The 26638-nt window shown below is 48.4% G+C and overlaps 2 protein-coding genes across 2 annotated transcripts in view; one reads left to right on the top strand and one right to left on the bottom strand.

Annotated features, from left to right (window-relative positions):
• LOC142258696 (uncharacterized) overlaps window positions 1-26638 on the bottom strand; it is a 226680-nt gene that overhangs the window by 95186 nt on the left and 104856 nt on the right. The window lies entirely within an intron of this gene.
• LOC142258711 (uncharacterized) lies at window positions 18596-20325 on the top strand. The gene has a single exon (XM_075331329.1). The coding sequence runs from the start codon at window positions 18596-18598 to the stop codon at window positions 20264-20266; it is 1671 nt and encodes a 556-aa protein (XP_075187444.1). The 3' UTR covers window positions 20267-20325.

Genomic DNA, 26638 nt, shown 5'->3' on the forward strand with positions numbered 1-26638 from the left:
GCAGCTGTGGGCCCCTGATAGGCGTAATGACATCAGGGGGAGCCTGTGTATGACATTACCCTCTCTTCTGTCTCTCTCTCATTATTCCGGCATTTGGCAAATAGAAATAATTTTGGTTCCTAAATGACCTAAAACGGGAAAGATTTATTCTGATTTCATGTCATATAGAAAGAAAAACCTACAGATGTGTCTGTATAGAGAGCGGAGGGAAAAACCTGCAGATGTGTCTGTATAGAGAGCGGAGGGAAAAACCTGCAGATGTGTCTTTCTAGATAGTGGATGGAAACTTCTGGTGTGAACTGTATGAGGGAATCGCTGAGTCAGAGTTGGAATAAGTGAAATTGAGTTGTCGGAGGTCTTTCTTACGACTCCTCAGCCCTGGTGTGGAGGAGTCACTGTGGAGGTATCATACACTGCTTGTGGGACACTTTTGTTGGCATTATACATTATGGGAGAAATGAAAGGGGAATCAATGGGCTTCATTAGAAGGAAAATTACTTTGTAAGGGCTGTAAAGTTGTGAGATAGGTTCTTATATGACCCAGCTGAATATTAATTACATTTTTATTTTTTGGGGGAGGGGTACCAATTAGAACATCCGCTATGGGGTCCCATGATTTCTATGTACGCCTCTGTCCACCCTCTTAAAGGTGTTATCCGGCTTATTTCGCCTCTTTTTTGTAATTACACTATTGGGCTATATTAGGGCAGGTAAGTAGACAGTAACTACCTACCTGCCCTGCTGTCAGCCCCTCTCCCCCGGCTCAGAGCGGTCATGTGACGGCTCCTGACGTGATTTTGCTGCTTCCTGTGATGTCACGACGACAGGGGTAGAAGCTTATGTTCTGCCTTGTCGACGCCGTGTATCACAGCCAACGTCATGTAGCCGCCCTGCTGGGCAGGTACAGTGCGTGGAGTCCCAGCTTCCATTCCTCCGCACCCTCCCTCACATTCCCCGGCACCCTCCCCACACTCCGTACTCTCCCCTTCCACTGCTGTGGGGCCCGTGAACTCAGGGGAGGGGCCTGGCGGCGACTACCGCCAGGTCACCGCCAGCATGGGGCCCCTGCTCAGGATTGCACATTCAAATGTATCAGCATCACAGATGTTAATACATTTGAAAGCACACATGACAGGCAGCACCTCGCTGCTTGCCATCATTGTCACGCTGTCTGCTCTGACAGTTCAGGACAGCGGTAATGTCACCACTGTGGTGATATGTCCCGAGCACAGACAGCGGGTGAACGTGGAGTAGCGGTAGGGACCGAGGAGAGGTAAGTGTGTATTCCCTACACGGTGGGTGTGGGCGTGCAGAACACCATGTTTGGGGGGGGTGCAGAGCACCAGTTGTAGGGAGGGGTGCAGAGCCCGATGTGTGGGGAGGGGTGCAGAGCCCGATGTGTGGTGAGGGGTACAGAGCCCAGTGTGTGTGTGGGTGTGTGGTGCAGAGCTCAATGTGTATGGGGGGTACAGAGCCCCATATGTGTGCAGCCTGCAAAGCCCGATGTGTGTGGGGGGTTGCAGAGCCCTGTGGGGGGGTTGCAGAGCCCTATGTGGTTGGGGGGTGCAGAGACCGATGTGTGTGTGGGGGGGGTGCAGAGCCCGATGTGTGTGTGGGGTTGCAGAGCACGATGTGTGTGCGTGTGTGGGGGGGTTGCAGAGCCCTGTTTGGGGGTGGTTGAAGAGCCCTGTGTGGTGGGGGGTGCAGAGCCCGATGTGTGTGCGGGGGGGTGCAGAGCCCGATATGTATGTGTGTGTGTGTGTGTTTGTGTGTGGGGGGGTGCAGAGCCTGATGTGTGTGTATGTGTGTGTGGGAGGGGGGGTACAGAGCCCGATGTGTTGGGGGGTGCAGAGCCCTGTGTGTGTGGGCATGCAGAGCCCGATGTGGTGGGGGGTGCAGAGCTTGATATGGGGCTGTTATTTCCACTGCTAGAGTGATAACAGGTCAGTGCTGGGCCGAATACTGACAGGTAAGGCTATGTTCAGACTTCCGTTGTTTTGCATCCGTCACAATCACTTGTGTGACTGATGCAATGAATACGTTGCAGCTGGTGGCACAACTGATGTGACTGATTCTGCAAAACAACGATCTGTTGTTTTTTTTTGTTTTACGGTTTAACCAGCGGCCAGCTATTATGAATGATCAGCTGATCACTCACAGAAGCCGGCAGCCGGGTGATCAGCTGATCGCTCACAGAAGCCGGCAGCCGGGTGATCAGCTGATCGCTCACAGAAGCCGGCAGCCGGGTGATCAGCTGATCGCTCACAGAAGCCGGCAGCCGGGTGATCAGCTGATCGCTCACAGAAGCCGGCAGCCGGGTGATCAGCTGATCGCTCACAGAAGCCGGCAGCCGGGTGATCAGCTGATCGCTCACAGAAGCCGGCAGCCGGGTGATCAGCTGATCGCTCACAGAAGCCGGCAGCCGGGTGATCAGCTGATCGCTCACAGAAGCCGGCAGCCGGGTGATCAGCTGATCGCTCACAGAAGCCGGCAGCCGGGTGATCAGCTGATCGCTCACAGAAGCCGGCAGCCGGGTGATCAGCTGATCGCTCACAGAAGCCAGCAGCCTGTGATCAGCTGATCGCTCACAGAAGCCGGGTGATCAGCTGATCGGTCACAGTAGCTGGGTGATCAGCTGATCGCTCACAGAAGCTGGGTGATCAGCTGATCGCTCACAGAAGCTGGGTGATCAGCTGATCGCTCACAGAAGCTGGGTGATCAGCTGATCGCTCACAGAAGCTGGGTGATCAGCTGATCGCTCACAGAAGCCGGGTGATCAGCTGATCGCTCACAGAAGCCGGCAGCCGGATGATCAGCTGATCGCTCACAGAAGCCGGCAGCCGGATGATCAGCTGATCGCTCACAGAAGCCGGCAGCCGGATGATCAGCTGATCGCTCACCGAAGCCGGGTGATCAGCTGATCGCTCACAGAAGCCGGGTGATCAGCTGATCGCTCACAGAAGCCGGCAGCCGGATGATCAGCTGATCGCTCACAGAAGCCGGCAGCCGGATGATCAGCTGATCGCTCACAGAAGCCGGCAGCCGGATGATCAGCTGATCGCTCACCGAAGCCGGGTGATCAGCTGATCGCTCACAGAAGCCGGCAGCCGGGTGATCAGCTGATCGCTCACAGAAGCCGGCAGCCGGATGATCAGCTGATCGCTCACAGAAGCCGGCAGCCGGATGATCAGCTGATCGCTCACAGAAGCCGGCAGCCGGATGATCAGCTGATCGCTCACCGAAGCCGGGTGATCAGCTGATCGCTCACAGAAGCCGGGTGATCAGCTGATCGCTCACAGAAGCTGGGTGATCAGCTGATCGCTCACAGAAGCTGGGTGATCAGCTGATCGCTCACAGAAGCTGGGTGATCAGCTGATCGCTCACAGAAGCCGGGTGATCAGCTGATCGCTCACAGAAGCCGGCAGCCGGATGATCAGCTGATCGCTCACAGAAGCCGGCAGCCGGATGATCAGCTGATCGCTCACAGAAGCCGGCAGCCGGATGATCAGCTGATCGCTCACCGAAGCCGGGTGATCAGCTGATCGCTCACAGAAGCCGGCAGCCGGGTGATCAGCTGATCGCTCACAGAAGCCGGCAGCCGGATGATCAGCTGATCGCTCACAGAAGCCGGCAGCCGGATGATCAGCTGATCGCTCACAGAAGCCGGCAGCCGGATGATCAGCTGATCGCTCACAGAAGCCGGCAGCCGGATGATCAGCTGATCGCTCACAGAAGCCGGCAGCCGGATGATCAGCTGATCGCTCACCGAAGCCGGGTGATCAGCTGATCGCTCACAGAAGCCGGCAGCCGGGTGATCAGCTGATCGCTCACAGGAGCCGGCAGCCGGGTGATCAGCTGATTGCTCACAGAAGCCGGCAGCCGGGTGATCAGCTGATCGCTCACAGAAGCCGGCAGCCGGGTGATCAGCTGATCGTTCACAGAAGCCGGCAGCCGGGTGATCAGCTGATCGCTCACAGAAGCCGGCAGCCGGGTGATCAGCTGATCGCTCACAGAAGCCGGCAGCCGGGTGATCAGCTGATCGCTCACAGAAGCCGGCAGCCGGGTGATCAGCTGATCGCTCACAGAAGCCAGCAGCCTGTGATCAGCTGATCGCTCACAGAAGCCGGGTGATCAGCTGATCGCTCACAGAAGCCGGCAGCCGGGTGATCAGCTGATCGCTCACAGAAGCCGGCAGCCGGGGTGATCAGCTGATCGCTCACAGAAGCCGGCAGCCGGGTGATCAGCTGATCGCTCACAGAAGCTGGGTGATCAGCTGATCGCTCACAGAAGCTGGGTGATCAGCTGATCGCTCACAGAAGCTGGGTGATCAGCTGATCGCTCACAGAAGCTGGGTGATCAGCTATTCGCTCACAGAAGCCGGGTGATCAGCTGATCGCTCACAGAAGCCGGCAGCCGGATGATCAGCTGATCGCTCACAGAAGCCGGCAGCCGGATGATCAGCTGATCGCTCACAGAAGCCGGCAGCCGGATGATCAGCTGATCGCTCACCGAAGCCGGGTGATCAGCTGATCGCTCACAGAAGCCGGCAGCCGGGTGATCAGCTGATCGCTCACAGAAGCCGGCAGCCGGATGATCAGCTGATCGCTCACAGAAGCCGGCAGCCGGATGATCAGCTGATCGCTCACAGAAGCCGGCAGCCGGATGATCAGCTGATCGCTCACCGAAGCCGGGGTGATCAGCTGATCGCTCACAGAAGCCGGCAGCCGGATGATCAGCTGATCGCTCACAGAAGCCGGCAGCCGGATGATCAGCTGATCGCTCACCGAAGCCGGCAGCCGGGTGATCAGCTGATCGCTCACCGAAGCCGGCAGCCGGGTGATCAGCTGATCGCTCACAGAAGCCGGCAGCCGGGTGATCAGCTGATCGCTCACAGGAGCCGGCAGCCGGGTGATCAGCTGATTGCTCACAGAAGCCGGCAGCCGGGTGGTCAGCTGATTGCTCACAGAAGCCGGAAGCCAGGTGATCAGCTGATCGTTCACAGAAGCCGGCAGCCGGGTGATCAGCTGATCGCTCACAGAAGCCGGCAGCCGGGTGATCAGCTGATCGCTCACAGAAGCCGGCAGCCGGGTGATCAGCTGATCGCTCACAGAAGCCGGGTGATCAGCTGATCGCTCACAGAAGCTGGGTGATCAGCTGATCGCGCACAGAAGCCGGGTGATCAGCTGATTGCTCACAGAAGCCGGCAGCCGGATGATCAGCTGATCGCTCACAGAAGCCGGGTGATCAGCTGATCGCTCACAGAAGCTGGGTGATCAGCTGATCGCTCACAGAAGCTGGGTGATCAGCTGATCGCTCACAGAAGCCGGGTGATCAGCTGATCGCTCACAGAAGCTGGGTGATCAGCTGATCGCTCACAGAAGCCGGGTGATCAGCTGATTGCTCACAGAAGCCGGCAGCCGGGTGATCAGCTGATCGCTCACAGAAGCCAGCAGCCTGTGATCAGCTGATCGCTCACAGAAGCCGGGTGATCAGCTGATCGCTCACAGAAGCTGGGTGATCAGCTGATCGCTCACAGAAGCTGGGTGATCAGCTGATCGCTCACAGAAGCTGGGTGATCAGCTGATCGCTCACAGAAGCTGGGTAATCAGCTGATCGCTCACAGAAGCCGGGTGATCAGCTGATTGCTCACAGAAGCCGGGTGATCAGCTGATTGCTCACAGAAGCCGGCAGCCGGGTGATCAGCTGATCGCTCACAGAAGCCGGCAGCCAGGTGATCAGCTGATCGTTCACAGAAGCCGGCAGCCGGGTGATCAGCTGATCGCTCACAGAAGCCGGCAGCCGGGTGATCAGCTGATCGCTCACAGAAGCCGGGTGATCAGCTGATTACTCACAGAAGCCGGCAGCCGGATGATCAGCTGATCGCTCACAGAAGCCGGCAGCCGGATGATCAGCTGATCGCTCACAGAAGCCGGGTGATCAGCTGATCGCTCACAGAAGCTGGGTGATCAGCTGATCGCTCACAGAAGCTGGGTGATCAGCTGATCGCTCACAGAAGCTGGGTGATCAGCTGATCGCTCACAGAAGCCGGGTGATCAGCTGATTGCTCACAGAAGCCGGCAGCCGGATGATCAGCTGATCGCTCACAGAAGCCGGCAGCCGGGTGATCAGCTGATCGCTCACAGAAGCCAGCAGCCTGTGATCAGCTGATCGCTCACAGAAGCCGGGTGATCAGCTGATCGCTCACAGAAGCTGGGTGATCAGCTGATCGCTCACAGAAGCTGGGTGATCAGCTGATCGCTCACAGAAGCTGGGTGATCAGCTGATCGCTCACAGAAGCCGGGTGATCAGCTGATTGCTCACAGAAGCCGGCAGCCGGATGATCAGCTGATCGCTCACAGAAGCCAGCAGCCTGTGATCAGCTGATCGCTCACAGAAGCTGGGTGATCAGCTGATCGCTCACAGAAGCTGGGTGATCAGCTGATCGCTCACAGAAGCTGGGTGATCAGCTGATCGCTCACAGAAGCTGGGTGATCAGCTGATCGCTCACAGAAGCTGGGTGATCAGCTGATCGCTCACAGAAGCCGGGTGATCAGCTGATTGCTCACAGAAGCCGGCAGCCGGATGATCAGCTGATCGCTCACAGAAGCCGGCAGCCGGATGATCAGCTGATCGCTCACAGAAGCCGGCAGCCGGGTGATCAGCTGATCGCTCACAGAAGCCGGCAGCCAGGTGATCAGCTGATCGTTCACAGAAGCCGGCAGCCGGGTGATCAGTTGATCGCTCACAGAAGCCGGCAGCCGGGTGATCAGCTGATCGCTCACAGAAGCCGGCAGCCGGGTGATCAGCTGATCGCTCACAGAAGCCGGGTGATCAGCTGATCGCTCACAGAAGCTGGGTGATCAGCTGATCGCTCACAGAAGCTGGGTGATCAGCTGATCGCTCACAGAAGCTGGGTGATCAGCTGATCGCTCACAGAAGCCGGGTGATCAGCTGATTGCTCACAGAAGCCGGCAGCCGGATGATCAGCTGATCGCTCACAGAAGCCGGCAGCCGGATGATCAGCTGATCGCTCACAGAAGCCGGCAGCCGGATGATCAGCTCATCGCTCACCGAAGCCGGGTGATCAGCTGATCGCTCACAGAAGCCGGCAGCCGGGTGATCAGCTGATCGCTCACAGAAGCCGGCAGCCGGATGATCAGCTGATCGCTCACAGAAGCCGGCAGCCGGATGATCAGCTGATCGCTCACAGAAGCCGGCAGCCGGATGATCAGCTGATCGCTCACCGAAGCCAGGTGATCAGCTGATCGCTCACAGAAGCCAGCAGCCGGGTGATCAGCTGATTGCTCACAGAAGCCGGCAGCCGGGTGATCAGCTGATCGCTCACAGAAGCCGGCAGCCAGGTGATCAGCTGATCATTCGTCCGCCGAGAGAGACCTTGATTTGAATAATTAAACACAAGATTTGACCATGCGCAGTGAAATCAAAAGGATTCCACTGATCAAAAAACGTTACATGCTGCGTTCCTGCCACCCGATGGTCAGTCGTTCCATGACTTATCAGTCGCGCTGCGGATGCAACGCAATGGCATCAGTCACAATCCACCGCTCATACAAGTCTATGGGAAACAATGGAATCCGCCAAACGGATTGTGTTGTTTATCAGAGCGGCGGATTGTGACGGATACTAAATAGCGGAAATGTGAACATAGCCTAATGAGTGTGCAGAGGGTGGGAAGAGGGCGGGGCTGGACAGTGAGGCCGGGTGGGGCCAGCTCTCACTGTGAGGTTCGGCATAGGAAGATTTCAAGTTTGGTTGAGCTGAAGGTAAATAACCACATTTGTCACCCATTGAAATCAATGAGGGCATCAAAAAGGCAAGGAAAAATGCATGCTATCAAATTGGTGCATTTGGCATGCATTTTGCATGCGTTTTACCTGCGGTTTTGTCAACAGAAACGCAGCTCACCAACTTAGTTCCATAATGACAAAATCAATGCTGGAGAGAATTTGACATGTCGGTGCCTGTGTTGGTTTCTCTTTCTCCCCAAGCAGTACATACTCGCCTATCACGGCTGTCACACTGCTCCCCCGCCTCTCATCTTCTTTCGGACCCGCTCATTAGCCTCATACATATTGACTCCTCCCCCGTCTGTGATTGGTTGCAGTCAGAGAGTCAAGCAACCAATCACAGCCACGGTGAACGTGTCTACATAGAGCGACTCTCTTCAGTGCTGTACTATCAGTGGAGGAGGACTAGAACTGTGACAGCAAACACCTGAGTGATGGCACCGCTGACACTCGGGTGGTTTGCTGTGACAGCTGGAGGACATCAGGCTTCAACCGCAGTGAACCCGTGATGTCATTGCTGCGACACCCGCCGTACTGTGGGAGCCGTAGCTGTGATGTCAGGGATTCACCCTAGTTTATTCTGATCGCTGCGTCTCTGTCCACACTCACAGCTGGCAGCCATGCTGTATGAGCGCTGGCTGTGACAGGACAGGGATGTAGCAGAGCTGGAAGCGTCGTGGGACCTCGTGTGGATTACTTCGGACCTCGAGGGGTGTTGTGGGGGTTAATAAACTGGTGAAATAGGGTGGCTTTTTATTTCAAATAAAGGATTTTTTGGCTGTTTTGATGTGATGTGGGGTGTCTCATAGACGCATAACATCACTAACCTAGGGCTTAGTGGCAGCTATGGTCTGCCATTAACCCCTTATTACCCCGATAGCCACCGCACCAGGGCAACTGAAGGAGCCGGTTCCAACGCCAGAATTGGCGCATCTTATGGATATGCCACTTTTAGGGCGGCTGTGGGCTGCTATTGTTAGGCTGGAAAGGGCCAAATAACGATGGCCCTTTCCACCCTAATATTATCAGCCCCCAGTTGTCTGCTGCACCTTGGCTGGTATTAAAAAAATGAGGGGATCCCATGTCATTATTTTTTTTTTTTTTTTTTAATAAATCAAATCCTAAAAAAAAAAAGTGTGCGATCCCCTCTATTTTTCATAACTAGCCAAGGTACAGCAGACAGCTGAGGATTGCAGCTGCTGCTGTTCCTGTACTGTATATGAAAAATGGGGGGACCCCATGTTTTTTTACCCCCCGCCCCCCCAACAAAAAAAAAACAAAACAGCTAACCAAGCTGGCTATTCCTCTATCAAGCTATTGTTATTTCTTTCTATGTATTCTTTCTGTTCTTTCTTATTATCTAATCTAAATGTTCTAATTATAATAAAAATTGAATAAAACTAATGTACCTCAAAAAGAAAGCTTTCAAAAAAATAGCATTGACTAACTATTCTAAAATGAGGGAAAAATAAGCATTAGGGCGTCCAAATTGTGAAGACAAAACAATGAAGGAAATCCCAATGTCATAATGTACCACACTAAGTGGATCCCGCCACGTCTGCTTCTATCCCTGCTGAACTGACTCTGGGGCAGCACGGGGGATATAGGAGGCGTAGAGGCCATGCATGGATTGGTCTCAGGTGTCATACGGCCTTGGTAGCAGAAGCGTCCATCTAGAACCTTCCACATGACTTTTCCTTCTGTCCGTGACTTTTACATTATTTATTTTACAGCTTTGAAATTCAGGGAGAAAATATGCAGAACGCTGCAGACACAATGGAAAAAGGAGAAATGGATGTGCGGGGTGATGAACGGAGTAGAGACCTTTCCACAGGTAACCCTCCTCAGTGAAGAGTCACCATTAAATAACAAAGAGAACAGTCACATTCCCAGCTGCAAGGAGAAAATAAAGTTACATTTTCCCTGCTGCTGCTTGTATACAGTTACCAATGCAGTGCGGGAAACAGTAACAGTTACCGCTCACAGGCTGTGAGCCAACGAACAAGAGGGTTGAGTACTGGGCACTCACTATATAGTGAGTGGTGACTGTTTCAGCCTCTCCCACTGTGCTGGTGACTGAAAGTGAGCAGCTGCTGGGAGAATGTAACTGCATTTTCTCCTTGCAGACACTCTGTCACAATTTCTCCGCTGTCTTGGACGCAGTGAGTGACAATTTTGCCTCTCTATTAAATCAGGGCCGTGCCAAGCTGTTAATTTGTTGAGCGTCAGCTCAACTGTCCAATCTGAAACTGGGAGGTGCTTGGTTTCTTCAGGGGGTTCCCTGTTGTGAGTGATTGATCAGTTACTTAGCTGAGTAGTTAGTCCCAAAACCATGGTATCACGGAGGTGCCGGGGTAACTGGAGAAGGGACCCCCCAAAATGGGCCCTCAGACTAGGGATCTTGTGCTGTCCCTTTTTCCAGGGGTAGGCTTGATGGTATCCAGGTCTGGACTGCCAGCGTAACACTAACTCCTGTCCAAACCCTGATCTAACACCCCCTCCCCCCCCACCGGGAAAGGAGATGCAAACCCCATAAAGGATCGCCACAAAGACCGGAATCACAGGAGCATAAACTGAAGGTATCATCTGCAGTAACAAGTAATATCTGAAACCTTAAATAGGGAGAACACAGCTCAATAGAAATTAGCCCCCCTCTCAAGGAGCCACAAACCACTCCACAGGACTGGAGAACAGTGTAAAAGACTCAGCTGAAGCTGAGCAGCTAGTTTCAGGTTGCTTGTGAACAGTCCGTCGCGGCTCCCTGCGAACGTGGGCCTCGGTTATCTATGCTGTGTTCTGATCTATACCTGCCAGACCTTGGACCTCCTCTGACCATCCATTTGCCTATATCCGCTATCCTCCTGATATTCTGACCCCAGAGCTGACTATGCCTTTGTCTTTTCCCTTAGTTCACGGCATGCTCTCTTTGTATCTGACCCCAGAACATTTGATAACCCTGCCTCACGGCTTGTCCGTGCAGTGACTAGCATCACACACTGTTCTAATAAACCAGATAGATATCATTTAAATGCTAGGTACTCAGATTACCACTATATCTGCAGGTAAATAGTGTTTTTGTAGCTGCCAGGTTTTCTTTAACTCCTTCTCGATATGTAACATATTATTAGATCCTATTACTTCTTGCGGGCTCAAAAGCGGAGTATCCATTATTGCCAGCAGATGATGTCTATTCAGTTATTCAGTGGAGGTAAGCTTCACCGGCTGATGTTAACTTTTCGATCTTTGACAGCAGCATTTGCAGCTCGCAGCCTATGGGGTACAATTTTCCACATATCCAACGCCCCCAGCAACATTTATCATTGGGTGCATATGGGTCGCTGTAATAGCTGTGGTTTTGCTAAAGACTCCTTGCCCTATATAAGGGTACTCCTATGATCTCTACACCTAGATACATTCCTTCAGTGGTGTAGATTTCAAAATGAGATAATTTTTGGGGTGTTTCCTCTGTTTAGGCACATCAAGGGCTTTACAAACGTGACATGACATCCTCTATTTCAGCCAATTTTGTTCTCCAAAAGTCAAATTGTGCTCCTTCCCTTCTGAGTCCTGCCGTTGACCCAAGCAATAGTTTTACACCATATATGGGCTATCAGCGTACACATGAGAATTGCACAACAGAATTACTGTATATGGTTCATTTCCTCATCTTACCCTTGAGAAAATGAAAATTTGTGGGAAAAATTAAAATCTTTATTTTTTTCCTTCCACATTGCTTTAATTTCTGTGATGCATCTAAAGTGTACTTTGGCATTGCATTACTGCTGTAGGAATATTACAAAAAAGGGATAAATACATTGCTAACATGAAAAATGAGTAAAAAGACCTAGGCATTGCATTACTGCTTCAGAGATATTTGCAAAGAGAGATTCTTAGCTTATGTATTGGCCAATCCATATGAGCCCGATAACCTCGACAAGGTGATCTCATTATATTGGGAACCTAACCTTAAATGCCTCTGTGTGATTAAAAATCTGCATGTCTGCTTCTTGGCTAAATAAGATGGTGGACACACCCTGGCTATAGGGTGGAGTGCTTGGTCAGGTGCTTGTCAAGGTTATCGGTCTTACATGGATTGGTCAATACATAAACTAAAAAATTGTTTAAAAGAACTGAAGTCCTCAGTGGTTGATACCTTTTTAATGGCTAACTGAAAAGATGGAACTAAAGACACTTCTGAAGAAACGTGCACAACTGGACAGCGACATATTTTTCTTATCCAAATGCAAAAAGGAGAATCTGATCCCCCAAAGGACTCTGGATTACAAACCCAATTCTACATACCTACAATACCCATTATGCACAAAACCTTTGTCACAGGACTTCTGAGAGACTAAAGCCTGCTGTATACGTTGCAATTTGCAACGCCCCCATCGAATGTGCGGCACGTTCAATTTGTTGAACGTGCCGCACAAACGATTAACCCCCGTCACACATACTTACCTTCCATACGACCTCGATGTGGCCGGCGAACGTCCACTTCCTGGAGTGGGAGGGACGTTAGGCGTCACATCGACGTCACGCGGCAGCCGGCCAATAGATGCGGAGGGGCGGAGCTCAGCGAGACGTAAACATCCCACCCACCTCCTTCCTTCCGCGTTGCTGGACGGGAGCCGCAGGACGCAGGTAAGATCTGTTAATCGTTCCCGGGGGTCACACACTGCGATGTGTGCTACCCCGGGTACGATGAACAATCTGACGTTCAATTCTAGAGAAATAAACGACGTGCGTGCGATGAACGTTTTAACGTTCAATCGCATGTACCTGTCACACGCTACAACATAGCTTACGATGCCGGATGTGCGTCACTTACGACGTGACCCCACTGACACATCGTAAGATATATTGTAGCGTGTAAAGCGGGCTTAAGGAACCACCTTTTGCATGTCTTCTACAGCATCAAGAGTAAAATCCAGAGGGAATTTGAAACACAAAGGAAGACACTTCCAGAAAGCACAGAGCAAAAAGTACAATAATACTACTACAGACTGCGAACTCTTCTGATCCACAACAAGGAAAAGAAACTACATAGACTGCGCCTCAATTCTGGACTTAATACAAACAGGTTGAGAACAAAGCTAAAACCTGACAACTTGGACAACCACTCCATTCAAGACACAAAAGCATCTAACTGTGTTATCAATCTCTCGGATTATAAAGGAAAGAAAGTGGAACTTGCTGTGCTTTCTAGGGTACTCTCATTTTGTCCTAGACAAAACTGAACTCTGCAGCAACATGGAAGATTACTTCAGGAGACTACGTCTGAGGGAATATTTTAACGATGCAGATGTTTCAGAATCCACCCAGACTGAAGGAAGACTGATCTTTACAACCAGGAAAAGGACAGATTGGACACCTCCACCAGAACACAACCCTTATTTGGATAACTATATAGACCCTTTCAGACATTTGGTAAAATTATTATTATTATTATTATTTATTATTATAGCGCCATTTATTCCATGGCGCTTTACAAGTGAAAGAGGGTATACGTACAACAATCATTAACAGTACAAGACAGACTGGTATAGGAGGAGAGAGGACCCTGCCCGCGAGGGCTCACAGTCTACAGGGAATGGGTGATGGTACAATAGGTGAGGACAGAGCTGGTTGCGCAGTGGTCTACTGGGCTGAGGGCTATTGTTGGTTGTAGGCTTGTTGGAAGAGGTGGGTCTTGAGGTTCCTCTTGAAGCTTTCCACGGTAGTGGAGAGTCTGATGTGCTGAGGTAGAGCGTTCCAGAGTATGGGGGATGCACGGGAGAAATCTTGTACACGATTGTGGGAAGAGGAGATAAGAGAGGAGCAGAGAAGGAGATCTTGTGAGGATCTAAGGTTGCGTGCAGGTAGGTACTGGGAGACTAGGTCACAGATGTAGGGAGGAGACAGGTTGTGCATGGCTTTGTATGTCATGGTTAATGTTTTGAACTGGAGTCGTTTGGCGATGGGAAGCCAGTGAAGGGATTGGCAGAGTGGCGAGGCTGGGGAGTAGCGAGGGGAGAGGTGGATTAAGCGGGCCGCAGAGTTTAGGATAGATTGGAGGGGTGCAAGAGTGTTGGAAGGGAGGCCAGAGAGCAGGAGGTTGCAGTAGTCGAGGCGGGAGATGATGAGGGCATGCACTAATGTTTTTGCAGATTCTTGGTTAAGAAAAGCACGGATCCGGGAGATATTTTTGAGTTGTAGTCTGGATGAGGTGAAGAGGGCTTGGATGTGTGGCTTGAAGAATAGAGCAGAGTCGAGGGTCACTCCAAGGCAACGAGCTTGTGAGACTGGGGTGAGTGAGCAACCATCAAGTTTGATGGAAAGGCTTGTTGGAGGAGATGAGTGAGGAGGAGGAAAGACAATAAACTCTGTTTTGTCCATGTTAAGTTTTAGGAATCGTGCAGAGAAGAAGGATGAAATAGCAGACAAACATTGTGGTATTTTGGTTAGTAGAGAGGTAATGTCAGGTCCAGAGAGGTAGATCTGTGTGTCATCGGCATAGAGATGATACTGGAAGCCGTGGGACTCTATGAGCTGTCCCAAGCCGAAGGTATAGATGGAGAACAGCAGGGGTCCAAGAACTGAGCCTTGAGGGACACCAACAGATAGGGGGCGAGATGAGGAAGTGGTGTGAGAATGGGAGACGCTGAAAGTTCGGTCGGTTAGGTATGAGGAGATCCAAGATAGGGCCAAGTCTGTGATGCCCAGAGATGAGAGAATCTGTAGTAGGAGGGAATGGTCTACTGTGTCGAAGGCAGAGGACAGGTCCAGGAGGAGGAGGATAGAGTAGTGTCGCTTGGCTTTGGCGGTTAGTAGATCATTGGTGACTTTGGTTAGGGCAGTTTCGGTAGAATGATGTGGTCGGAAGCCAGATTGAAGCCGGTCAAAGAGGGAGCAGGAGGAGAGGTATGAGGACAATTCAAGATGGACATGCTGTTCTAGTAGTTTTGAGGCGTAGGGGAGAAGGGATATGGGGCGATAGTTTGACACAGAGGATGGGTCAAGGGAGGGCTTTTTGAGGATGGGTGTAATAGAGGCATGTTTAAAGCATGAAGGGAATACACCACTTGCTAGTGATAGGTTGAAGAGATGGGTTAGGGCTGGGATGAGGACTGCGGTGATGTTGGGGATGAGGTGCGATGGGAGCGGGTCCAGGGCACAGGTGGTTAGATGTGATCTTGAGAGTAGAGTGGAGAGATTGTTTTCTGTCATGGTGGAGAAGCTGGATTTGGAGGAAGAGGGATGAGTAGCTATGGTGAGGGGCTGTGGTGATTGTGGGCCAAAGCTTGCTCTGATGTTGTCAATCTTCCGCTTGAAGAAAGAGGCAAAGTCTTCAGCTGAGATGAGAGGAGAGGGAGGTGGTGCCGGAGGACGGAGGAGAGAATTGAAAGTGTTGAATAGCTGTTTAGGGTTGTGAGAGAAAGAAGATATGAGGGATGAGAAGTAGGTTTGTTTTGCAGCAGTGAGTGTGGACTGGAAAGTGGTGAGGGACTCTTTATATGCAATGAAGTGCTTAGTGGAATGAGACCTCTTCCATCTGCGCTCAGCAATTCTGGAAGCCCGTCTAAGTTCTTTAGTCTGCCTTGTGTGCCAGGGTTGCCTGTTGATTGTGCGGGTTTTGGTGTGTGTGAGGGGGGCAGCTGATTCGAGAGCTGCAGAGATTGTAGTGTTGTATAAAGTTGCAGCGGCATCTGCATCATGTAGAAATGCAATGTCTGTGAGGGGGAGAAGGGACTGAGAAAGGGCGTGTAAATCAATGTGTTTGATATTTCTGCGAGGGTGTGAAAATTTGTGGAGGGGGGGTTGCGTACTTGGCGAAGAGAGGGAAGAGAATGTGAGTAGATTGTGGTCAGACAGGGGGAGAGGCGAGTTAGAGAGGTTAGATAGGGAACAGAGGCGAGTGAAGATGAGGTCCAGCGTGTGGCCATCTTTGTGAGTAGCTGCAGAAGACCATTGGGTGAGGCTGAAGGAGGAAGTGAGTGTTAGAAGTTTGGAGACAGATGAGTGGGAAGTGTCAATGGGGATATTGAAATCACCCATGATGATGGTGGGGATGTCGGTGGAAAGGAAGTGTAGTAGCCAGGTGGTGAAATGGTCAAAAAAGGCAGTGGCTGGCCCTGGAGGGCGGTAAATGACAGCCAGCTGAAGGTTGGAGGGGGCGTAGATGCGTACGGAGTGCACCTCAAAAGAGGGGAGCGTGACAGATCCACTATCCTAGACACACACAGGAGGCAACGATCCAATATCAGTGCCCAGGAAAGAAGGGCCATAAAATCTTTGAAAACCAACAAAGAAATCATTATTAAACCTGCAGACAAGGGGGGTGCAATAGTCATGATAAACAAATCAGACTACATGAATGAAGCACGTAGACAACTGATAGACACACGCTACTATAAAAAATTGGAGTCTGACCTTACACAGGACTATTATAAGGAACTTAAGAAGTTGGTCTCTTGTCTGCCTGACATATCCTCAACAGCTGATGAACTGATACCGGTAAGTCCAAGAATAGGCACATTCTACATGCTTCCCAAAATTCACAAATCTGGAAATCCAGGAAGACCCATCATTTCATGTGTGGGCACTGGGCACCCTCAATGAACAAGTCTCTGGATGGTAGAGGGTATCCTTAAACCCGTGGTAAGGGATACATCCAGGACACTACTGACCTATTGAGAAAACTATCAGCAATATGTTCTCTACTACAGGGAACCATCCTTGCCACCATGGATGTGGAATCCTTGTACTCTAATATTCCACACCAGGATGGATTGAATGCCTGCAAAGTCTTCCTGGAAAATACAGGAACTGATGCCGATTCTGTAGTGAAGCTTACAAAATTCATCCTCACCCATAATTACTTTGCATTTGACAATAAGATATATCTACAGGAGACTGGGACTGCAGTGGGAAGCAAAATGGCACCACAATATGCAAATCTTTTCATGGCCAAGCTTGAGAGTGACTTTTCAACCTTTTGTCCTATCAGGCCTCTGGCCTCCTACCGTTACATTGACGATATTTTAATCATCTAGACAGAGTCTGAGGAGCAGCTGAAGACCTTCCATGAACACTTTAATCCGTTTCATCCCACCATCAACCTAACACTCAACTACTCCTGCACTGAAATCAACTTCTTGGACACCATCATTAAACTACGGAACAATGAAATAGACATCCCTGTAGAAGAAGCCAATTGACCGTCCAACATACCTGAAATGGGACAGTTTTCATCCAAAACACATAGCCTGGCTGTATATAATAGTTTATCAGGTACAATTGGATATGTTCCAACAGTACAGATAAAGACAATCACCTTGAGGGCCTCAGAAAGACCTTTATGAATCAAGGCTACCACTTAAGAACCATTGAAAACCAGATTACAAGAGCCATGAGAATATCAAGAAACCATCTCCTACATTATAAAACTAAAGAAGAAAACAACTGTGTCCCTCTTGCAATCACTTTCCACATCTGGAGGTGTTAAGAGGAGCTACACGGAAACTACAACCATTAGTGCAAAAAGATGCCCAGTTAAAATCTATTTTTCCAGCCCCCCACTTCTGTGTTTTAGACAGCCCCCAAATCTAAGAAGCTTCATTGTCAGAAGCTCCCTGTCCTCTCCAACAACTACAAGAACACTTCCCTTCAACCAGAAAAAAATGTAAGACCTGTCCATTTATATTGACAACGGACAAGATAAAGATTCCCAGATCACATCAGGACTACAAGATCCCAGGTATCTTCAGCTGCACCACAACCAATGTGGTGTACTTAATTATATGTACTAAATGTCCAACTGGGGTCTGTATGTAGGGGAGACAGGACAACAGCTCAGGACAAGGATGAATTCTCACCGCCACATTATTAGAGATAAAAGGATAGATCTACCTGTGGCCAAACATTTTTGTAACCCAGACCACAGCATCATGGACATGAAATTGCTGGTATTGAAAGGTAACTTCAAGTCCCAGAGAGATAGGAGACTATGGGAGTACAAACTTATGATGACCTTTGACACATTCAGAGCAGGACTGATGATTGTGTCTCATGGATTCATGTCTTTTTACATCAATTAAGAGATGTGCTCCTCAGACCATCCAGGGGCAAAACTTTCACACTGAACTGCAGCAATATTTATGGCCACAACAGTTTGTCCTCTTGCCATAGTGATAGTTCTGCTTCACATAACTTGTTTTATTTACTGCCCCATTCTATGTCCTGTTGTGTATAAATATGTGACTCTTCAGATTGTGTTATATTTTGCCTGAAGAAGAGACCTGAGTAGTCTCGAAAGCTTGCTATTATTACCATCTTTTCAGTTAGCCATTAAAAGGTATCAAGCACTGAGGACTTCAGTTCTTTTAAACAATTTTTTTTCTCTACTGGCTAACACGGTACAAAGATCTATTTTACCTGTACATAAACGAAGAATCTCACTTTGCAAATATCTCTAAAGCAGTAATGCAATGCCTATGTCGTTTTACTCGTTTTTCTCATTACCTATGTATTAATCCCTTTTTTCTAATATTTCTACAGCAGTAATGCAATGCCAAAGTATCCTTATATTATTGAGTGCCACTGGATATGCTTTTGTAGATATGTTTTATTGAATGTCGTTTTGAACACTTAGAAGGGTGCAGTTTTTAAAATGTCATTTTGGGTATTTACTGTCACATAGGCCTTTTAAAGTAGAACACTACACACTTTGGAATTTGTATGGATTTATGTGTGTCTGTGTATGTTTGAGGTTATATTATTAAAAGCTTATAACTTCAATTTTATTTATGGCAGATGACTGTACCAGGAGCCCCACACAGAATGCTAAGGGAAGTGAAAGTAACAAAGAAGCAAAGCCATATTCATGTTCAGAATGTGGGAAATGTTTTGCTTGGAAATCACTTCTTATTAGACATGAGAGAATTCACACAGGAGAGAAGCCTTATTCATGTGCAGAATGTGGGAAATGTTTTTCTCTGAAATCAAATTTTGTTACACATGAGAGAATTCACACAGGAGAGAAGCCATATTCATGTTCAGAATGTGAGAAATGTTTTGCTCATAAATTGGCTCTCATTACACATGAGAGAAATCACACAGGAGAGAAGCCATATTCATGTTCAGAATGTGGGAAATGTTTTGCTCAGAAATCACATCTTGTTACACATGAGAGAATTCACACAGGAGTGAAGCCATATTCATGTTCAGAATGTGGGAAATGTTTTGCTTGGAAATCACTTCTTATTAGACATGAGAGAATTCACACAGGAGAGAAGCCTTATTCATGTGCAGAATGTGGGAAATGTTTTTCTCTGAAATCAAATTATGTTACACATGAGAGAATTCACACAGGAGAGAAGCCATATTCATGTTCAGAATGTGAGAAATGTTTTGCTCATAAATTGGCTCTCATTACACATGAGAGAAATCACACAGGAGAGAAGCCATATTCATGTTCAGAATGTGGGAAATTTTTTTCTAAGAAATCAGATCTTGTTACACATGAGAGAATTCACACAGGAGAGAAGCCATATTCATGTTCAGAATGTGGGAAATGTTTTAATCGGAAATCAAATCTTATTACACATGAGACCATTCACACAGGAGAGAAGCCATATTCATGTTCAGTATGTGGGAAATGTTTTGCTCAGAAATCAGATCGTGTTACACATGAGAGAATTCACACAGGAGAGAAGCCATATTCATGTTCAGAATGTGGGAAATGTTTTGCTGTAAAACCAAATCTTGTTCAACATTTGAGAATTCACACAGGAGAGAAGCCATATTCATGTTCAGAATGTGAGAAATGTTTTGTTTTAAAACCAAATCTTGTTAAACATTTGAGAATTCACACAGGAGAGAAGCCATATTCATGTACAGAATGTGGGAAATGTTTTGCTCAGAAATCAGATCTTGTTACACATGAGACCATTCACACAGGAGAGAAGCCATATTCATGTTCAGTATGTGGGAAATGTTTTGCTCAGAAATCAGATCGTGTTACACATGAGAGAATTCACACAGGAGAGAAGCCATATTCATGTTCAGAATGTGGGAAATGTTTTGCTGTAAAACCAAATCTTGTTCAACATTTGAGAATTCACACAGGAGAGAAGCCATATTCATGTTCAGAATGTGAGAAATGTTTTGTTTTAAAACCAAATCTTGTTAAACATTTGAGAATTCACACAGGAGAGAAGCCATATTCATGTACAGAATGTGGGAAATGTTTTGCTCAGAAATCAGATCTTGTTACACATGAGAGAATTCACACAGGAGAGAAGCCATATTCATGTTCAGAATGTGGGAAATGTTTTGCTCAGAAATCACATCTTGTTACACATGAGAGAATTCACACAGGAGAGAAGCCTTATTCATGTGCAGAATGTGGGAAATGTTTTGCTTGGAAATCACTTCTTATTAGACATGAGAGAATTCACACAGGAGTGAAGCCATAGTCATTAATAGATTGTCTGTTTTAGTAAATAGTAAAAGTCTATTAATTTCTGTTAATAAAGAGTTCATTTTATGTCATTACGGTTGTGTACTTTTTATAATGGATCATTTAAAAATAAAATAAAAAATAAATCTTTATTTTTATATAGCACTAACATATTCCGCAGCGCTTTTCATACATCAGGAACACTGTCCCCATTGGGGCTCCCAATCTAAGGTCCCTATCTTTATGTCTTTGGAATGTGGGAGGAAACCGGAGTACCCAGAGGAAACCCACGCAAACACGCAGAGAACATACAAACTCGTTGCAATTGTTGTCCTTGTTGGGATTCAAACCCAGGACCCCAGCGCTGCAAGACTGCAGTGCTAACCACTGAGCCACCGTGCCGCCTGTTTACAAATTATCTTTTTACACATTTTTAATTTGATAGATGTTTTTTTTTTGTTATAGCCAAGCTGTACGCTTTATTCATCCATTTGTATATTGCTTGAATGAGAGCAGAATCCATTTTGTTAAATCTACACTCCATTTTGTCTTTGTGTAAGAGCCTGTACCGTGTCTCCCCTGGTGTAATGCAGCAGAGACCCCTCTGTTTACTTTAGATAAGGACTTGTATAGTTTCAATTTCTTTGTTAAAAGTGAAGTTCAGGAATGTGAAACTAAGGCTAGGTTCGCACACTGCGTCTTTTTGAAGCTGCGTTTTTGTGCGTTTTTGGCCGCTAAAACGCACAAAAACGCACCTGCGTCGAAAAAACGCGGCAAAAAACGCACGCGTTTTGCCGCGATTTGGTGCGTTTTTTTTGCTGCGTTTTGCTGCGTTTTTGCTCACTGCGTCCTTATGCGTTTTTTATCAGTGAACAAAAAAAAAAGGTCTGTCATTTCCTTCTTCAATGTGTTCTTCATTCTCCACTAGTGTATGCAGAAGAGCAGACAGCTGCAGAACTACAAGGCTCAGCATACTCCATCCAATAGTGTATGCAGGAGAGCAGACAGCAGCTGTCGAACTACAAGGCTCAGCATCCTCCTTCCAGGACTGTATGCAGGATTTCTTTGCCCCCGCCAAACAAAAAAAATGACGTGGGCTTCGCCATATTTTTGTATGCTAGCCGGGTACAGCAGGCAGGGACGGGCTGCCCCCAACCCCCAGCTGCCTATTTGTACCCGGCTGGGAACCAAAAATATAGGGAAGCCCTTTTTTTTAAATTATTTCATGAATTTCATGAAATAATTTAAAAAAAAAATGACGTGAGCTTCACCCAATTTTTGAGTCCAGCCGGGTACAACTAGGCAGCTGGGGATTGGAATCCACAGTGCAGGGTGCCAATGCTTTCTGGGCACCCCCGCTGTGAATTGCAGTCCCGCAGCCACCCCAGAAAATGGCGCTTTCATAGAAGCGCCATCTTCTGGCGCTGTATCCAACTCTTCCAGCTGCCCTGATGCCGGCTGGCTCGCTGGGTAATAATGGGGTTAGGGCTAACTGTATAGCTGGCCCTAAGCCCGAAATTCATGGTGTCACGCCAATATTAGACATGGCCACCATGAATTTCTAGTAAAGATAAAAAAAAAACACAACACACAGAAAAATATTTTTATTAGAAATAAAACACAACACAATTAGTGACTCCATCTTTATTGAAATAAAGAACCCCCCCCTCCGCAGTAATCCTGGGTCAGGGTCCCGCGCCGTCCAATCTGGATCCAATATCATCTGATCGGTTTGCTGGAAGGCAAAGCGATCAGATGATGTGTCAGGATCCCATCACACATCAGCTGATTGTATAAAAGCCAATTATACAATCAGCAGATGCATCGGTGCAAAAAAAAATAAAATAATACTTATGTGCTGATTACCGGCAGCTCCTGCAGCGATGGGGCGGGAGTCTGATCCTGTCCGATCGCTGCAGCAGCTGCCGGTAATCAGGGATGAAGTCTCCTGACGCATCCGCTGATACCGGCCGGGCGCCCGCGTCACCGCGATACTTACGATCACCTGATGCGTCAGGTGACTGCATCAGGTGATCCATCGCCAGGTCCTGCATCCATCGGAGGTTTCCCGGCCGTCTGCACACAGCCGGAGCGGGGGTGGCGATACCGTGAGAGGAGATGGGAGCGGGCATGGCACCGGGAGTCTGCAGACAGGTGAGTATAACTTTTTTTTTTTTTTTCTACTGTTAACTTTTGTTTTCGCAGCCGCTTCCACCTCCCGCCCAGACATGGCGCCGCACGGCAGCATACATGCACAGGACTGGAGGTGGAAGCGGTGGTGACGGTACCGGGAGGATTCACGCTTCTGTATATACTGACAGAAGGAATCCTCTTACTGTACACGTCACTTTACTACCCACCTCCTGCGTTTATAGCTGCGTTTTTGGTCTTAGAAACGCAGCTATTTGCATTTCTCATTGCGTCTTTCAACATCCCATTGAACTCAATGGATGAAAAGCGCAGTGAAAAACGCGGGAATAATTGACATGCTGCGTTTTTGTGGCACCACAAAAACGCAGCTGAAAAAAAACAGATGTGTGCGGACAGCAAAAATGAAAACTCATAGACTTTGCTGGGGAAGCAAAGTCCTGCAGTTTTGAGGCCAAAAACGCACCCGAAAAACACGCAAAAACGCCGCGAAAAACGCACTGTGCGCACATAGCCTAAAAGTTTATATAGTCTTATTGAAATTAGTGATGATGATGTAATCTTTTATTTGTTTGAGACAAAGGGAGAGCTACTTCTGATACTTTATTGTTTCAGAGGGGTGTCTTCTATACATACATACATGATCTTTATAATTTAATTAGGACCACTCACGCAAAATCTTATATGTCCCATGCTGATTGGCAACAATAAATCTGGTGCCTGAACAGCGACCCACTATTTCTGAGAACCACTGATCCAACCACCTTGCCTTCCTCAGAAAGACAACTCAAGTTGTATCAAAAGGTAAGAAGCTTATTCTCACAATATTTGAATTTGATACGTGGACAATTTAGCAAATTTTCCCACCTGCAAAGAATGGAGAGGGCTGTAATTTTTATTGTAGGTAACTTCAACTGTGACAGAATAAAGAAACAATACAGAAAATTACATTGCATGATCTTTAAATAATGAATTTAGATTTTATTATGTTAAATAAGTATTTGATACAATGGAAATACAGCACTTAGCAATTGGTACAGAAACCTTTGTTTGCAGTTAGGCTAGTTTCACACTTGCGTTGAACGGCATCCGTTGCATTGCGTTGTGTGACGGATGCCTTGCAAATAGTGTGATAATAAAGGCAACGGATTTGTCACAAACAGCCGGGGAAGTCACTCAGAAATCCGCAGCTGTTCACTGATTTGTCACACACGACTACTCTCTAGCGCCCCCCTTGTCTGCAGGCCACTTTTGGTACTGCAGGACAATGCATAAGATGGGGCTGCTGAGCTGATAATGCCAAATATTGGAGGTCTCACAGCAAGGGTAAATGTATATATCCACGATTCCTGCTAATGGAATATTTATATACCTCGGTACCCTTAATGATAGCACTCCAATAATTCTATGCAATAGAATTACGCTGCCACCACCCAGACTTTCTACAGGTAGCTGGGGACCCGTTTCAGATAGCATAAGGCCCTTCGGGTTTTTGGATTCGTATATAAAGCATAAGGAAAGAAACTTACATTTTTTATATATTTAATCCGAAAATAGGCAATGTTTAAAGAATATACAAGAATTTACAAAAGGGAACAATACACATTATGGCATAGACAGTTACATTAAAATAAAAGGTATAAAAGTGAAACTTACTAAGCTTGTGCCATAGAAGTGACGTCTGCTTAGGGAGTGGAGGGAACTCCAAGAGAAGAAGATGTTATAATCGGCCAGCATCACCCTTCATGATGCCCTATAAAGTACTGACTGACTGGCCCCCCGAGAGGGCCAGTTCCTATTATGCCTTAGGTGACCCCCCTTCTCTGTGACATTATTTTACAATCTTTGTGGGCTGTGCTTGAGATGGTTACAAAGCTTCTTAATTCCAGGATTTTTCATATCTTTGCTCCCGGGCCACTCAGGTGCAAGATATTAGCGTCATATTTAATATCTCGATTTTTCATTTACATTGATACCAAACACAACGCCTCTAGTACAATTTTACTGGACAATACTAATTTTTCGTGATTCCAGCGATTCCCTGGTAGAACTAGACGGTGCGTTGGGCTCAGCACTCCACAGGGATTCTGGAGATATGTTTTTCATTTTTCTGGCATTAATACAGCCCTTAAAACCTGCTTTGGAAGTTTTCCCGCCAATATAACAAAGAATTGTCTTTCTCTGAATCTTTTGGCTTTAGTTCTACCATTACCCAAAGTCATAAATACCTTAAGCTTCCAGGCCAATCAGATAATCGTCATGACGACCTGTGGCTGGTGAAGAAGAGGAGGGGGATGAAGACCCCTCAACAGTTCTACATGACAGGATTCCTGTGAAATAACGCGTTGCGTTAATTTTTCTAGCCGAGAGAGAGCGCCCCCATCATCACGGCACACGCAGGCACTACCACACTCATCATCTCCGCACACGCAGGCACTATCGCACCCATCATCACCGCACACCCACAGGCATTACCTCAGTGACGTCCCTGCTGACAGCGCGACTCAGTTCAGTTACTGCGTGGAGCTGACAGAGAGCAGTCGTGTTCTATGGCTGCTCCTGTCAGCTTCATGTAGCAGAGCTGGATGCGTCGCGGGACCTCGTGGATTACGCTGGACCTGGAAAGGTATTTGGGGGATTTTAATAAAGTGGGGAAAGAGGGTGTTTTTTGTCTTTTATTCCAAATAAAGTATTTTTTCGGGTTTATGTGTTTATGTACTTTCACTTACAGGCTAATTATGGAATGTGTCTCATAGACGCCTGCCATGATTAACCTAGGACAGTGATGGCGAACCTATGGCACGCGTGCCACCAGGGGCACGCTGAGCCCATTCTGCTGGCACGCGTGCTGTCGCCCGATCCTGCAGCTCCTCCTCTCCCAGGCTGCAGGTGTGTTGCATAGGAGACGGAGGAGCGTCAGAGAGCGGCGCCGGTGTCGTCTGCTGGCTGCGTGGGATCTGAAGACCCAGCGGCGCGCAGCGGGGGAGGGGTGCAGGAAGGTAAGTTGTGTGTTGCTTTTTTTTTATAACTCGTGTGCGGCTGTGCCAAGGTGGGGATGGGGGGGGCAGCGCCAGCATGGGGTGGGGGAACGCACATGCCAGGGTGGGGTGGAGGAGGAGGAACGCACATGCCAGCGTGGGGGAGGGGGAACGCACATGCCAGCGGGGGGTGGGGGAACGCACATGCCAGCATGGGGTGGGAGAACACACATGCCAGCATGGGGTGGGGGAGGGGGAATGCACATGCCAGCATGGGGTGGGGGAGGGGGAACGCACATGCCAGCATGGGGTGGGGGAGGGGGAACGCACATGCCAGCATGGCGTGGGGGAGGGGGAACGCACATGCCAGCATGGGGTGGGGGAACGCACGATTCCCTGAAAATTGCCCACAGGAAAATTGCCCACAGGAAAAATGCCCACAGGAAAAATGCCCACATGGAAAATTGCCCACACGGAAAATTGCACACATGGAATATTGCCCACATGGAAAATTGCCCACACAGAAAATCGCCAATTCCAGCATCACAATGTTTCAGATCTATGATATTTGAGGTGCAAGGTGAGGATGTTCACATGATAGGTGATAAACTTGTGATTTACAGTTGACCTAGTGCAAAACTGCAAAAATGCTGAAGATCTGTGGTTTGTAGCAACAGTCTGTCATTATCATCTCACTGATTCTGCCTTAGGATACTTTATACTTGCGTTGAACGGCATCCGTCACAATGCGTTGTGTGACGCATGTCACGGATGCGTTGTAAATAGTGTGATATAAAGGCAACAGATTCCTGTGAAATAACACGTTGCATTAAGCCAAGAGAGAGCCCCCCATCATCACTGCACACACCCCAGCACTACCGCACTCATCATGATCACTGCACACACCCCGGCACTACCGCACTCCTCATCATCACTGCACACACCCCGGCACTACCGCACTCATCATCATCACCGCACACACCCTGGCACTACCGCACCTATCACCGCACACACTACCGCACCTATCATCACCGCACACACTCCCGCACTACCGCACTCATCATCATCACTGCACACACCCCGGCACTACCGCACTCATCATCATCACCGCACACACGCAGGCACTACTGCACTCATCATTATCACTTCACACACGCAGGCGCTACCGCACTCATCATCACCGCATACACACCAGCACTACCGCTCCCTTCGTCACCGCACACATTACCTCAGTGACGTCCCCGCTGACAGCGTGACTCACT

The sequence above is a fragment of the Anomaloglossus baeobatrachus genome (assembly GCF_048569485.1).
Source record: "Anomaloglossus baeobatrachus isolate aAnoBae1 chromosome 3 unlocalized genomic scaffold, aAnoBae1.hap1 SUPER_3_unloc_1, whole genome shotgun sequence".
Lineage (NCBI taxonomy): Eukaryota > Metazoa > Chordata > Amphibia > Anura > Aromobatidae > Anomaloglossus > Anomaloglossus baeobatrachus.